The sequence below is a fragment of the Cervus canadensis genome, chromosome 31, assembly GCF_019320065.1.
Source record: "Cervus canadensis isolate Bull #8, Minnesota chromosome 31, ASM1932006v1, whole genome shotgun sequence".
NCBI lineage: Eukaryota > Metazoa > Chordata > Mammalia > Artiodactyla > Cervidae > Cervus > Cervus canadensis.
In genome coordinates, this window is record NC_057416.1 from 6,550,304 (window position 1) to 6,566,603 (window position 16,300).

Sequence of the window (16,300 nt, forward strand, 5' to 3'; positions counted from 1 at the left end):
CTGGCGGGGTACAGTCTATGGGGTCACAAAGAGTTGGACACGACTGAGTGGCTAACACACAAGCCCATTTATTGACACATTTAAATTGCTCTTCTCAAATTATAATGTCAGTTAAGAAGATACCATAGAGAGTTCATGGCCCACACATAAATCCTTAAATATTCACTATGTGGTCGTTCACAGAAAAAGTTTCCAACTCCTGTTTTAGGAAAATAGAGTTGATTTCTTGACAACTCCTAGAGCTCACCTAGACTTAAGTGATGTTGGTCAGTCTGAGCATGTGATTTTCTCCAGTCATGATTAGTTATATAGGTTCAGATGTGGAGAGAAGATGAATTAAAGCAAGGATGGCATTTTACCCTGTGAGTTTAAGGAAGAGAGAGGGTCAAGGATGCTGAGGGTTTGCCAAGGGAATGGGTACAATGATGGGTCATGCAATATAAGTTAATTATTGGAGGAGTTGAGGACATACAGGAGTAAAAAGCTGTAAAATCGAGAACAATAGATACATGGTCCCAGTAGAGTAAATAAACAGGAAAGATAGCAAATAGGAGTTAGAATACAAACAGTTTACATTATACAGGGTTGACAGTTATTGAAAATGATGAGTTTGGGGATTAAGCGGTGGCAGTGGGTCTCATTTAATCAGGAGAAAGATATTTACATTTGAACTAGCAGCATTTTATACAGACTTGCCTACACTGACTTGGAATAATCTGTCATCTAAAAACCTTGCTTATATGCATAGTACATCATGCGAAATGCCAAGATGGATGAAATACAAGCTGGAATCAAGATTTCCAGGAGAAATATCAATAACCTCAGATATGCAGATGACACCACCTTTATGGCAGAAAGCTAAGAGGAACTAAAGAGCCTCTTGATGAAAGTGAAAGAGGAGAGTGAAAAAGCTGCCTTAAAAGTCAACATTCAAAAAGATAAGATCATGGCATCCAGTCCTGTCACTTCATGGCAAATAAATGGGGAAACAATGGAAACAGTGACAGACTTTATTTTCTTGGGCTCCAAAATCACTGCAGATGGTGACTGCAGCTGTGAAATTAAAAGATGCTGGCTCCTTGGAAGAAAAGCCATGAGAAACCTAGACAGCATATTAAAAAGCAGAAACATTACTTTGCCAACAAAGGTCTGTTTAGTCAAAGCTATGGTTTTTCCAGTAGTCATGTATGGATGTGAGAGTTGGATCATAAAGAAGGCTGAGTGCTGAAGAATTGATGTTTTCTAACTGAGGTGCTGAAGAAAACTCTTGAGAGTCCCTTGGACAGCAAGAAGATCAAACCAGTCCATCCTAAAGGAAATCAATCCTGAATATTCATTGGAAGGACTGATGCTGAAGCTGAAGCTCTAATACTTTGGCCACCTGATGTGAAGAACTGACTCATTTGAAGAGACCCCGATGCTGGGAAAGATTGAAGGCGGGAGATAAAGGGGATGACAGATGATGAGATGGTTGGGTGGCACCACTGATGCAATGGACATGAGTTTGAGTAAGCTCTGGGAGTTGGTGATGGACAGGGAGGCCTGGCGTACTGCAGTCCATGGGGTCACAAAGAGTCGGACATGACCGAGCAACTGAACTGAACTAAAATATAAGCATATATTTTTACATAGAGAAATGAACTTTTAATTTTTCAAAGATTAAATTATTTCATAATGATCAGTTTTGAAAAGCATATATCATGAAATTTTTGTTCATGTTGAAGTTCTTTAACATTTAGTTCTTTATTATCTTGTTGCTATGCCTAGAAGGGCTTCCCAGGTGGCACAGTGGTAAAAGAATCTGCCTGCCAGTGCAGGAGATGCAAGAGACTTGGTTCCGATCCCTGGGTCTGGAAGATCTCCTGCAAAAGAAAGAGCAACCCACTCCAGTATTGTTTGTCTGGGAAAATTCCATGGACAGAGGAGCCTGGCAGGCTGCAGTCCATGGGGTCGCAAAGAGTTGGACACAAATGAGCACAACAACAACAAAGTTAGGCATCTCATAAATATGGAAAGAATAAGAATTATTATCTCATAAGGTTTGAATAAGGGATAATTTTTTTTTTATTGTCGTCAAAGTGATTTTTTTTAAAACAAGACATTTTCCCATGATCTACTTATAATTATTGTAGCTATTAGTAATTTAACTTTATGAAATTTCCAAATTGTCATTTACAATTATACATAAATGAAGAATAATATAATTCCTTAGGTTTTATGAAAGTTTAGGTTTTTTAGATAACTATTTTATCATTTGTAAATTGCCATTGCTTGATTTGGCCAGAAGAAATTACATCCAAAACAAATGAAGTCTGGAAAAAAATTTTTTTTTTCATTTCATTCGTCTCACCTTGACATTTGGAAGCAAACCAATAAATCATTTTTTCTTTCTTAATTGCATTAGACATTTTTGTTTCTCTACTAGTTTATGAAACACTAAAGAAAACACAAAACAATGAACATTAGGCAAGGAAACAGAATAAACTGGGAATCGTTATCATTTGCTAAATGGAATGGCCTCCACAGCCTCCACTTCACCCTCTCCCCTCTCCCCAGCATCCCCCCACTGTAGGTCACGCACAGACTTTTCATTAAATTGTGAAGTATTAGGTTGGCTCAACCAAGGCAATAAGCATCCTAAGGAATTAGCACAGATTGAATTGGAAAGAATGCACACACAGGAAAGAGGAATAAACAGAACAAGAAAGAAAAAAACAAAAACACGCTGCAGAAACTAATAATAAGTACACAAAGTACACAAGTGTATTTATTACATTTGCAAGCACTTTGTTCTACATTTCAAAAACGCCACCATCAAGCTGTTGGCACATTTATGTACAAAACAGATTAATTGTAATGCCTGCTACAAAGCAACTCTTTGTGAAAATACAAACTCTAATACCAGAAAAAAAAAAAGCCAAAAACATCAACATCATTACATAAGTTTAAAAGACAGTTTTAAAAATCATCACAAACTGTTAAGACACAGAACCGAAACACTATAAGATAGAATTTAAAGAAGCCCATTAATACTTTCGCTGAATATCTGTAATACTGCATATATCAGAAAAATGTTGAACCAGTAAGATAACCTAAGTGTAAAAAAAAAGAAGCAAAACCCCAAATTAATTAAATAATACTACAGAATGCATAATCATGCCACAGATAAGCCTAGTAATACACCCCCTACCTACTACAAGAATTGTAAAATTATGGATGATGCACAGCTAGTCATTGTACAAAGATTGTTTCACTCAATAAATTTTATTAGAAATGCACTTACACTGAGAAAAGATTTCACAATGGTCAAATAGTGCACAATACTACCTAGTTTTTATACACTGGCAAGAAAGTCTTGTCAGGCTACATCATTTTAAAAGACACTTTACAGCATTCTTGTAGCATTAGAAATAACCCGAAGAAGAGTTAAGGTTAAAACAAACACCAAATTTGGTCCAATAATACTGATTGTTTTTTTTTTTATTCCTTTGATATAGGTACGTCTTATAAATGAATACGAATGAACATTTGGTTAAAATGACTTACTTGAAATAAAAACACAAGATATCACTACACTTCGAAAGGATACATTGTATAGTGGCCTCTGACCTCACTTTAAAAAACACTACAGGTAAACCAACATAGATTGGAAGGCTGCAAGCAAAGCTATTATATTAATGGAAGCCTTTTCAAATATATCATACACATTGGAGGGATTGTTTACAGAGGTGCAATCCATTAAAATGCTTTAAAGTAGGTAAAACAACTTCGGAGGGGTTAGTGTGCTTATTTTTAATATACCACCTTCATAAAGGTAATTAATGTTCCACATTAGCATATTAAAAGTTCCAATCCAGCCACTGCTTAAGTCACAAAGCAATCATTCGTCAACAGTTCATGGTAGTTATTTCTGTTAAAGTCGTCTCTATACTAAACTTTAAAAGGTAAGCCTGGTGTAACTATCTTAAAAAGATAACTAGCCATGCATTAGCATCACTGTTTCTACATGCTCACAACAGAAACATGAGTCATCAGAGAGAAATGCTTTTAGGTACATCAAGAAAAAAAAACAGTGTTAACAAAGATAAGAAGCACTTTTTTTTAAACCTACCCTTACAAATTTAGAAATTGCACCTTAGATTGATGAAAAGATTAACCAGGGCCTATAGCGACACGGCCACTGATCTTCAGACAGGACTTTTGTGTTTTGAGTCATGATATCATTTCTGTCTATTGTCATAATGTACAGTGGTCCCTTTGAAGGTTACCTGTAGTTAAACTAGTTACTGAAATCAAAACTAAAAAGTATAAAAAGCTACTTTTCTTTTCAAAACATAAGAAAGAATGCAAAAGGTGTAATGTATAACACATGGAAGTGGTTAGAAATCAAACTTCTGCATCTGACAATGTTAGTCTCTTTGATCTTACAGAATTAAGTGAGTTTGAGAAATTAAAAAAAAAAAGGCTGGATAGGAGCTTGTAGAAGAGATCTGATTACACCAATTGAACAAATTAGGAAATGAAGTGCTACACAACGAAGACGTGTATTCGGGTAATTCATAAGTCACCCCCCCATGTCATTGATGAGAAGCACTTTCATTTTCTTTTTCAAAAGATTGGATGGTTGGATGGCCCTTAGTTAAACACCAATGCATTTGAGTGATAGAGTTGGAAGGTGGTGTTTATGTGTACGCATTGAGCCGCTCTTTGGAGCGAGTAGAGTGGATATCATGAAGCTCCTGCTCCTCCTTTGATTTGATGTCTTCATACTTCTGCATCCGGCAGGCGTCCTTCACATAAGCCCAGTTGGCAGACAGAACCATAAGGTAGTGGACCTAATCAAAGACAAAGATAACTGATGCGGGAAGTCTGTCCCATGTCTTCACTACACCTTGCTATTAGGAAAGAAATGTTCAAATGATATACTTCTGTAGAATATGTTCATTAACAAAATGGGGTGAAGATTTCTGCTGTAATAGAATATAAATAAAATATATTCCCTCCTCATTCCCCCAATGATGACAATATCTTCTTGGCTCACTTTTTTCAGAGTATCTTTCTTCTTCTTCAGCTTGGAGGTATCCAAGGGTCTTAATTCAGTATTTTAAAGCTTTTGTGTGATGCTTCCTGTCCTTCTGCCCTCACTTACTCAAACTGAAGACTACACATTTTATGGTTACGTATTTATGTTTTCTATTATAGGAAACAGTCTCACATACAGTGGAGTCCAGTGAACTGGGACTAATGAAATGATACACTGCCCAATGTGCAATAGAAAATGGGTTCATGGAAACCCCAACATAAACCTGTGGATTTCATTACGTTAATTTTCCATTCAATGAATTTTGCACTTTACGTTGCGAACTACAAGAGAGCAAGCAATGTGTCATGTGAATCTTGTATTATTTTGTTTAAATTTTTAAAAAATGTTTATTTGTCTGCACTGTTTATTTAGTTGCAGCATGCCAGCTATTCAGTCTTCATTGTACCATGAGAACTCTTAGTTGCAGCAAGTGGGATCTAGTTCCCTGAGCATGGATGGAACCTGGACCCCCTGCTTTGGGAGAATGGAGTGTTAACCACTGGATCACCAGGGAAGTCCCTGAATCTTGTACATTTATATACATTCATAATAGCTAGAATAGTTCAAGAAGGAAGCTCCCTATTTTTCCTGAGGAATAAAGTATGAAATAATGAAGCTCCTGGTTTTACCTGAATAGACTGAGCAATGAGATCACTTATTTGTTTTTCTTTCTTTGCCTTCCTTATAGTCTTTGAGAGAGAAAAAGACATTTTCCAGTTGGTGGATTTTGATGGATGAATAGGAAAGAGAAACTAAGTCGTCGGGTATGTACTTTCTCTGAGCCTTAAAGGGTAGCATTATTTCTACTTAAAATAAAGTAATATAGAACAGGAAAAGTTTTTATTGAATTATAGTGATATTCTATATTATGTAAGTTACAGGGATACAGTATAGTGATTCACAATTGCTAAAGCTTATGTTCCATTTATAGTTATTATAAAATATTGGCTATATTCCAGTGTTGTACAATATGTCCTTGTAATTTATACATAATAGCTTATATCTCTTAATCCCCTGCCCCTATGTTGCCCCTCTTCCTTCCCTCTCCACACGGGTACCTACTAGTTTTTTTTGTTTTTTTTTTCTGTGAGTCTGTTGCTTTTTTGTATATTCACTAGCTTGTTGTACTTTTTAGATTCCATATATAAGTGATATCATCCAGTAGCTGTCTTTCTCTATCTGACTTATTTCACTTAGCATAATACTCTTCAGGTCCATCTGTGGTGTTGCAAATGGCAAAATTTCCTTCTTTTTTATGGTTGAGTAATATTCCATTGTATATATGGAATATTCCATTGTAACGGAATAGTAATATTCCATTGTATATACACCTCATCTTTTTCCAATTCATCTGTTGATGGACAATGAGGTTGCTTGCATGTCTTGGAAATTGTAAATAATGCTGCTATGAACACTGGGGTTCATCTATCTTTTTGAACTAGTAATTTTTCTTTTCAGATATATACCCAGGAGTGAAGTTGCTGGGTCATATGGTAGCTCTATTTTTAGTTTTTTGAAGAACTTGAAAATTTTGATTAGTCAAGATAGGAGCTAGGCTCATTCTAGAAAAGTAGGGATGAACATAAAGAATGCAAGGTAAATTCTAAACGGTGACCACTGTAGTATGTTCATGTTCAGGCCGTCAATAGGCAGTGGAAAGGAATTTTGACAAAATAATTTTAATACAGTGATACAGTAAAGCAATGAAATTCCTCTCAAATTCTGTATTTTGTTTCATTTGTTTAGAAATTGTAAGCCACATGGAAGTAGGAGCTCTGAATTATATTCCTGCATTTTCATAGTGAAAGCTTAATCACTGTACGTATGTGGATTAAGTAAGGCTTGTACACACAGCCAAATTTGTGTTGTTGTTGCTGTGAAAATATCAAGGGCCTTGGAGAGTGCTCATCAAGCAGCTGATACTCAGAAAAAAGTGTAACGTAAGATAAGGAACTGATTAAATTATTCAAATATCCCATTGATGCATATGTAGTATATGCTAAATAAATGGTTTTTTAATGTTACTAGTAGTCTCATATCTAAAATGCTAAAATGAATTTATTTTTAGATGTTTAGAAACTTTCTCTTTGAAATCTGAGAAAAATATGACCCTTAAATTATTACTAAGAATCTATGAGTGAAATACTGAAAAGAATGTCAATGTTACTCTAGAGACTGGAGTTTCCCAGCAGGTTTTCAGATATTTCACCTGGCCCTAGGTTAATGCAAGCTCCAGGCTTGTTACCGGACCTCAGCAGATGAATCCTGATCGCCGAAATCTAGAGATGCTAAGTTGACTACTTCTGTCAGCAGACAGACCTTCCTAACATAATAATAAAAAATAATGGAGTAGTGCTATGCCCTGCTTAGTCGCTCAGTCGTGTCCGACTCTTTGTGACCCTATGGACGGTAGCCCGCCAGGCTCCTGTGTCCATGGTGATTCTCCAGGCAAGGATATGTGAGTGGGTGGCCATACCTCCGCCAGGGGATCTTCCCGACCCAGGGATCGAACCCAGGTGTCCCGCATGCAGGCGGAGTAGAGCACACATGAACCTTAGTCCACATTCTTACAGCCCTTGTCTTAAATTACAGAGGATTTTTAAATGCCTTGGTATTTAAGAGTGAAATTCATCTCAATTTTCTGATCTCTAATATAGAAATAATTATGGTAGCTGTCTTGTGAGAGTTGGATGAGATATGTTGAGGTTAATGACAGTTGATATCTTACAAGTACAGATAAAGCATTTGATGGTAACTTCAACCAAGTATATTTTAAAGAAATGTTAGCTAATAGCTGTGCTATGGTAGCTATATTATTACTGGGAACAACAGAAGTAGTTCTATCAGTATTTTCCCTGTTTCCAGAAACATAAACTTGGGATGTCAATCAATATTTAGAAGTTATTAACTTCTTAAGGAACTCATGCTTTGCCTTTATTTAGATATCTAAAAGGATGCTTAGTACTTAAGAAAGTAATCTTCTAAACTCTTGCTGTTTGAAATAAACTTTATTTATAAGTTAATTCCTAAATCTATGCAGATTTCTTAAGAAATACATAACATTTAAATTTTCTATCATCTTAAAGTCTTTTGATAATAGAATCACTTTATAGGAAGCATTTTTAGAGTCATTTAAACACTATTTTGTTCAGACAGGTATTTTCACTAATGTGTGCCTGAAGGCATGTGTTTTTACACAGAATTTCACACACACATATGTTGCAAATGCAAACAAATGCTTTATTATGTACTTCTTTTCAGAAAATGATTTGATAGATGTTTTATACATGGGTGTGTATTGCTTGAAGATACACGACCCTAGATTTATCCATTGGGCAGAGATGTGTGTGTGGATGCCGGTGGACAGATGTTTCCTGTTGTCTCACAGCTGGGCTATTTGGGATTACGGGGTCTGGGATATCACTGCCCAGAACCTATGGATAATTCTATGTTAAGAATATAAGGCCTTTGCTTATTGTTTTATTGTGACCCCCTCAATTATTCGGGCAGTGAGATCTTGTTAAACATCTCATATTCTGAAGTGAAATTCTTATGGAGACATTTATACACCAAATCTACAATGTTGAGCAATTAGCATGATATTGAATTAAAATATCTGAAAATCCACTATTGCCCTGATATGGCTATTTTTGTCAGGTATTTTTGAAAATAGGGTGGTGCTAGTGGTAAAGAACTTGGAGACATGAGAGATGCTGGTTCCATCCCTGGGTCGGGAAGATTCCCTGGAGAGGGGCATGGCAACCCACTCCAGGATTCTTGCCTGTAGAATCCCATGGACAGAGGAGCCCCATCGGTGGGCTACAGTCCCTGGGGTTGCAAAGAGTCAGACACGACTGAAGTGACATGCATACACATCTTTGAGAACAGTTTTATAAAACAGAGTCAGGTCTTAATACAAATTTATTTATGAAGTCACTGAAAATAACTGGTCCAAAGTGGCTCACCAGCACACTGTCTCTGCTTTCCTGTTTTCAGTCTTTGACGAGAGAAAAGCACTCATTTTTTCCCGAATGTTCCTTTCACCAACACATTGGACAATGTATTGGCACCATAAGGAAAGGAATTAGATAGTTCCAAATTAACTCATCATTTCTGGGTATTGAAGTAGCTATTCCATAGCTGAGGTTACTGGGCACCTTCGAGAGCTCTCTGCTACTTATATTCTAGGACACGGAAATAAGGACTGAGGAACCCGGCTGCAGAAGCTCCTACAACAGGCAGGGTCCTTGTTCATTGTTGCCACTTGGCCTTCCACTAAACAAATGGAACTCGTGGTGAGTTACAAAGAAGAGACTGGATCTGGCAAAATTCAGGTCCTCAAAACTTGGTAAAACCTGACTTTCAGGACTTGTTCTTAACATTTTTTAAGAAAGTTATATACAGAAGACACGACAAGAAACTACTAAGGTTTATGTGAAGAAAAATAAATTAATCCTTTTTTCATAAATGACTCCATAAGGAGGAAAAAAGTGTAACGTAAGATAAGGAATTGATTAAATTATTCAAATATCCCATTGATGCATATATAGTATATGCTAAATAAATGATTTTTTAATGTTACTAGTAGTCTCATATTTAAAATGCTAAGGAATTTACTTATTTTGGTTAGTGTTACCAATATTATGGAGCATCTGAATCCTTCAACTGATTACTAAACGTCAATTCTATTGTAACAAATATCTTTCTTTAGATTAAGCCTATTTTTCACTTAATTATTTGCCCATCCCCCCCCCCTCTTTTTTTAAATGATTCTAAAATACACATGATTCCTACAGACTTTGGATATTAGAGGCAAATGATCGTCTCTACAGGCAAAGTGAAAAACCAAGCCTCAGAGCTTTGAGGTCTTACCATAGCAATGACCGCAGCCCCAGCTCCGGCAAGGGCAACAATAAACAAGTGGAAGGTCATGTTCAGCTGCAAAGAAACCAGAGAGAAACAGACATGCATCAGGGTTACAACAGAAGCGTGATAAGGCGTGCGTAGCCTTAGGAGTAAGAACTCTGCGCCTCTTTAACCGAAGTGCACCTCACAATATCTTTTCTCCTGCAAGTTGTTTAAATCTTTGCAACTACACCATTTTAGTATAATTTCATGTTAAAGATGAGATCATGATTAATAATGATGGTTTCCAGTAATATTATAACCATGAAGGCTATGGCATATCTTTTAAAATATAGCCTTATGATTTTTCAACTTTCATTAAAATGATAGTTTCTAGAAAAAAATTTTTATCATAAGTTTTTATTGAAATACGCAGAGTATGTCATTCTTATTTATCTTCTCATCCCCCTGCATAACAACATTGCAAGTGAACTTGCCTCTGAAAGAAAAAGGCGGGAATTCGATGTCGCTTTAATTATATATTCAAATAACAAAATGAAGCTCAAATTCTAACAAAATTAAAGGCTGTAACAACACTCACCTCAGTGGATTCACACATTCTCAGGAAATTCTCAGAGACAGTGCAGATTTTCTTTTCCTCTCCAATTGTCACAATTCCTACAACATTCAGAAAATTACAGTTTAATATTTTACATATTTTCAGGATCCCAAAGAGAAAAAAAGAAACTTGAGTGGATAAAATATGAGTAAGTTTCCTTTTATGTTATATTGTAATGGAAAAACTCTTCCTCAGCTTTCACGGCTTGACAATAATCATGAAAAATAAAACTAAGAATGGAAGATCAAGACTATTCAAGCCTTAAGCAATTTAAAACATTTTCAATCTGAATTCAATGGGATCTAGCCACCAGAATCTTCAGATTCAATTGTAGCTACTTCATTGGTTTGGTCCATTAATGTCATGGTGTAGGCATCAGAATTATTTGGATAACTATGCTCCAGATGAGGTCAGGATCTGAAAGTATTCTGCTTGTACAAAGCCTCCGTTAGTCTATAAAAGCATACAACCTCTTTAACAAGTGGTGCTGGGAAAACTGGTCAACTACTTGTAAAAGAATGAAACTAGAACACTTTCTAACACCATACACAAAAATAAACTCAAAATGGATTAAAGATCTAAATGTAAGACCAGAAACTATAAAACTCCTAGAGGAGAACATAGGCAAAACACTCTCCGACATAAATCGCAGCAAGATCCTCTATGACCCACCTCCCAGAATATTGGAAATAAAAGCAAAAATAAACAAATGGGACCTAATGAAACTTAAAAGCTTTTGCTCTACAAAGGAAACTATAAGTAAGGTGAAAAGACAGCCCTCAGATTGGGAGAAAATAATAGCAAATGAAGAAACAGACAAAGGATTAATCTCAAAAATATACAAGCAACTCCTGCAGCTCAATTCCAGAAAAATAAATGACCCCATCAAAAAATGGGCCAGAGAACTAAACAGACAGTTCTCCAAAGAAGACATACAGATGGCTAACAAACACATGAAAAGATGCTCAACATCACTCATTATTAGAGAAATGCAAATCAAAACCACAATGAGGTACCATTACACGCCAGTCAGGATGGCTGCTATCCAAAAGTCTACAAGCAATAAATGCTGGAGAGGGTGTGGAGAAAAGGGAACCCTCTTACACTGTTGGTGGGAATGCAAACTAGTACAGCCGCTATGGAGAACAGTGTGGAGATTTCTTAAAAAACTGGAAATAGAACTGCCATATGACCCAGCAATCCCACTTCTGGGCATACACACTGAGGAAACCAGATCTGAAAGAGACACGTGCACCCCAATGTTCATCGCAGCACTGTTTATAATAGCCAGGACATGGAAGCAACCTAGATGCCCATCAGCAGATGAAAGGATAAGGAAGCTGTGGTACATATACACCATGGAATATTACTCAGCCATTAAAAAGAATTCATTTGAATCAGTTCTAATGAGATGGATGAAACTGGAGCCCATTATACAGACTGAAGTAAGCCAGAAAGATAAAGACCAATACAGTATACTAACACATATATATGGAATTTAGAAAGATGGTAACGATAACCCTATATGCAAAACAGAAAAAGAGACACAGAAATACAGAACAGACTTTTGAACTCTGTGGGAGAAGGTGAGGGTGGGATGTTTCAAAAGAACAGCATGTATACTATCTATGGTGAAACAGATCACCAGCCCAGGTGGGATGCATGAGACAAGTGCTCCAGCCTGGTGCACTGGGAAGACCCAGAGGAATCGGGTGGAGAGGGAGGTGGGAGGGGGGATCGGGATTGGGAATACATGTAAATCCATGGCTGATTCATATCAATGTATGACAAACCCACTGGAAAAAAAAATAATAATAAAAAAATATATATATTAAAAAAAAAAAAGCATATTGCCCAAAGGAACAATTTCTCTCTGCTAACGCTGAAAACAGTGTTATTAGTAAGAAGAAATAAAAAGCTGCAATTTCACTCCTATTTATCCTTGCTCCAGTTGGTTTATGGATCAACTGAATCAGAATCTCCTGACTAGAGATCTCTTCAAGAAAATTAGAGATACCAAGGGAATATTTCATGCAAAGATGGGCACAATAAATGACAGAAATGGTGTGAACCTAACAGAAGCAGAAGATATTAAGAAGAGGTGGCAAGAATACACAGAAGAACTGTACAAAAAAGATCTTCATGAGCCAGATAATCAGGATGGTATGATCACTCACCTAGAGTCAGACATCCTGGAATGCGAAGTCAAGTGGGCCTTAGGAAGCATCACTATGAACAAAGCTAGTGGAGGTGATAGAATTCCAGTTGAGCTATTTCAAATCCTAAAAAATGATGCTGTGAAAGTGCTGCCCTCAATAAAGCAGCAAATTTGGAAAACTCAGCAGTGGCCACAGGACTGGAAAAGGTCACTTTTCATTCCAATCCCAAAGAAAGGCAATGCCAAAGCATGTTCAAGCTACTGCACAACTGCACTCATCTCACAAGCTAGTAAAGTGATGCTCAAAATTCTCCAAGCCAGGCTTCAACAGTATGTGAACTTCCAGGTGTTCAAGCTGCATTTAGAAAAGGCAGAGGAACCAGAGATCAAATTGCCAACATCTGCTGGATCATTGAAAAAGCAAGAGAGTTCCAGTAAAAACATCTATTTCTGCTTTATTGACTGTGCCAAAGCCTTGGACTATGTGGATCACAATAAACTGTGGAAAATTCTTAAAGAGATGGGAATACCAGACCACCTGACCTGCCTCCTGAGCAATCTGTATGCAGGTCAAGAAGCAAGTTAGAACTGGACATGGAACAACAGACTGGTTCCAAATTAGGAAAGGAGTATGTCAAGGCTGTATACTGTCACCCCGTTTATTTAACTTATATGCAGAGCACATCATGAGAAACACTGGGCTGGATGAAGTATAAGCTGGAATCAAGATTGCCAGGAGAAATATCAATAACCTCAGATATGTAGATGACACCACCCCTGTGAGAGAAAGTGGAGAACTAAAGAGCCTCCTGATGAAAATGAAAGAGGAAAATGAAAAAGTTGGCTTAAAGCTCAACATTCAGAAAACTAAGATCATGGCATCTGGTCCCATCACTTCATGGCAAGTAGATGGGGAAACAATGGGGAAAAGTGGCAGATTTGGGGGGGGGGGCTCCAAAATCACTGCAGATGGTGACTGCAGCCATGAAAGTAAAAGACACTTGCTCCTTGGAAGAAAAGTTATGACCAACCTAGATAGCACATTAAAAAGCAGACATTACTTTGCCAACAAAGATCTGTCTAGTCAAAGCTCTGGTTTTTCCAGTAGTCATGTATGGATGTGAGGATTGGACTATAAAGAAAGCTGAGCGCTGAAGAATTGATGTTTATGAACTGTGGTGTTGGATAAGACTCTTGAGAGTCCCTTGGACAGCAAGGAGATACAACCAGTTCATCCTAAAGGAGATCAGTCTTGAATGTTCATTGGAAGGACTGATGCTGAAGCTGAAATTCCAATACTCTGGCCACCTGTTGCGAAGAATTAACTCACTGGAAAAACCCTGATGCTGAGAAAGATTGAAGGCGGGAGGAGAAGGGGATGACAGAGGATGAGATTGTTGGATGGCATCACTGACTCAATGGACATGAGTTTGAGTAAACTCCAGGAGTTGGTGATGGGCAGGGAGGTCTGGCATGCTGCAGTCCTTGGGGTCACAAAGAGTTGGGCAAGACTGAGTGACTAAACTGAATTGCATCAGAATCTCCTGGGGACTATCACAAATTTGTATCTCTGGATCCACCAGAGGACTATTCTATCAGAGTCTGTGAACATTTGCCAGGACTATTGCATTTTTAACAAGCACATAGGTGATGCACTGCCACAGACCTCATTTTACAGAAGTGATCAAGTTCATCCTAAAATGGGTCTTTGATTTTGTTTTGAGAACTCCTGAAGTGTTAAACACATATATACATGAAAGAAAAAATTCACAACTTCTGGGCAAACTTAATACCTCAGCTTTTAGCACTTGCTGCATAGCAATATATGGACATATTATTTAGTTTTAATATGTACACATATTCATACATTCTTAGCTTTGAGGTGCACCATCAACTCTCCGTCTACTGATCTGCCTATACCAACCTGCTTTGCCAATAGTATGGGCAATTATTTCAGTTAAAAAAATCTACTTGCAATATCTTGAATTCAGAGATCCTTCTCTGGGACCTTCCTTTTTTGCCACGGTAAGTCTAAGAGGGGTTAAAAAGAACCTCTGGAAGATGTGTCTAAGAAATCATGATTAGTGAGAAATCTTCCCAGGAAGGCCATCTTTCTCCTGCTGATCTGTTGCAGACTTCGTTCATTCACATGAAACAGCCTGGCTATGCATGCAGTTCATTGCCTATTTCTTTATTCACATTTGCAGCAAAACTTCTACGAAGTGTTGCTTAGGCTCAGTCTGCAATTCCTTTCTTTCCATTTTCACTTAAACCCTTCCAGTCAAATTTCACCCCAATCCTCCATTGAAACTTTCCTTATGAAGATTATTCATGCGCTCCACATTGTTAAAACTGAAGATGAATTCTTAGTTCACCTTCTATTCACCAGTCAGCAGTATTGGAGGCAGCTGATGACTCTTGCGAGGCTTCCCTGGTGGCTCAGTGGTTAAAGAATCTGCCTGCCAATGCAGGAGACGTGGGTTCAATCCTTGGGTTGGGAAGATTCCCTGGAGAAGGAAATGGCAACCCACTCCAGTATTCTTGCCTGGGAAATCTCATGGACAGAGGAGACATCCATCCTTCCTGGTCTCTTTATTTGGATTCCAAAATCTACATCCTCCTGTTTTCACCTTTCTGTTCTCACTGGCTTCTTCCTCTCAGTATCTTTGTTGGGTTCCTCCAGTGAGCTAGGATCTCTTTCAGCGGTGCTTCCCAGTGTTCGGTCCTCAGTTATCTGTCTCCTTTGCTGACCTCAGCCATTCTCAGAGCTTTCAACTTTAAACATTATCAACATTCCTAAATCCATACAGGTGGCCCCATACTTCTCTCCTGAAACCAAGACCCAAATATCCAATTTCTTACCTAACAACTCTATTCAGACTTCTAATAAGCATCTGAAAAATAACACTGCCGAAACTGAAGTCTGATCTTCTCCCTTGCCTGCCCCACCACTGAGCAAGCTCTTCTGGCTGGCTTTCCCATCTCATTTGATAGCTAATCAACCTTCCCAGTTGCTTAATCAAAAAAATGAATTCCTTCTTGAATCCTCTTTTCCTGTCAACCCCCACATACAACCCATCAGGAAATTCTGTTGCCTCTGTCTGTACCCATTGTGATCCACAATTGGGGGGTTTGTTTTTTTCTTTTCTTTTTTTTTCCCATTTATTTTTATTAGTTGGAGGCTAATTACTTTATAATATTGGAATGATTATTGCCATATTACTCAGCCATTGAAAAGAATTCATTTGAATCAGTTCTAATGAGATGGATGAAACTGGAGCCCATTATACAGGGTGAAGTAAGCCAGAAAGATAAAGACCAATACAGTATACTAATGCATATATATGGAATTTAAAAAGATGGTAACGATAACCCTATATGCAAAACAGAAAAAGAGACACAGATGTACAGGACAGACTTTGGGACTCTGTGGGAGAAGGCGAGGGTGGGATGTTCTGAGAGAACAGCATCGAAACATGTATATTATCAAGGATGAAACAGATCACCAGCCCAGGTTGGATGCATGAGACAAGTGCTCAGGGCTGATGCACTGGGAAGACACAGAGGGATGGGATGGGGAGGGAGGTGGGGGGGG

At 37.7% G+C, this 16,300-nt stretch overlaps 1 protein-coding gene across 6 annotated transcripts in view; it reads right to left on the reverse strand.

Annotated features, from left to right (window-relative positions):
• Nucleotides 1-2,740: 2,740 nt before the first annotated feature.
• Nucleotides 2,741-16,300, reverse strand: part of GPM6A (glycoprotein M6A) — a 236,780-nt gene continuing 223,220 nt past the window's right edge. For all 6 annotated transcript variants that reach the window (XM_043454432.1, XM_043454434.1, XM_043454433.1 and 3 more), the window contains exons 5-7: nucleotides 10,530-10,606; nucleotides 9,956-10,021; nucleotides 2,741-4,835 (exon numbers count right to left, since the gene is read on the reverse strand). In XM_043454432.1, coding sequence (XP_043310367.1) covers nucleotides 4,683-4,835; nucleotides 9,956-10,021; nucleotides 10,530-10,606 — 296 coding nt within the window. In that variant the 3' untranslated portion in view covers nucleotides 2,741-4,682. The remainder of the gene's footprint in view (nucleotides 4,836-9,955; nucleotides 10,022-10,529; nucleotides 10,607-16,300) is intronic.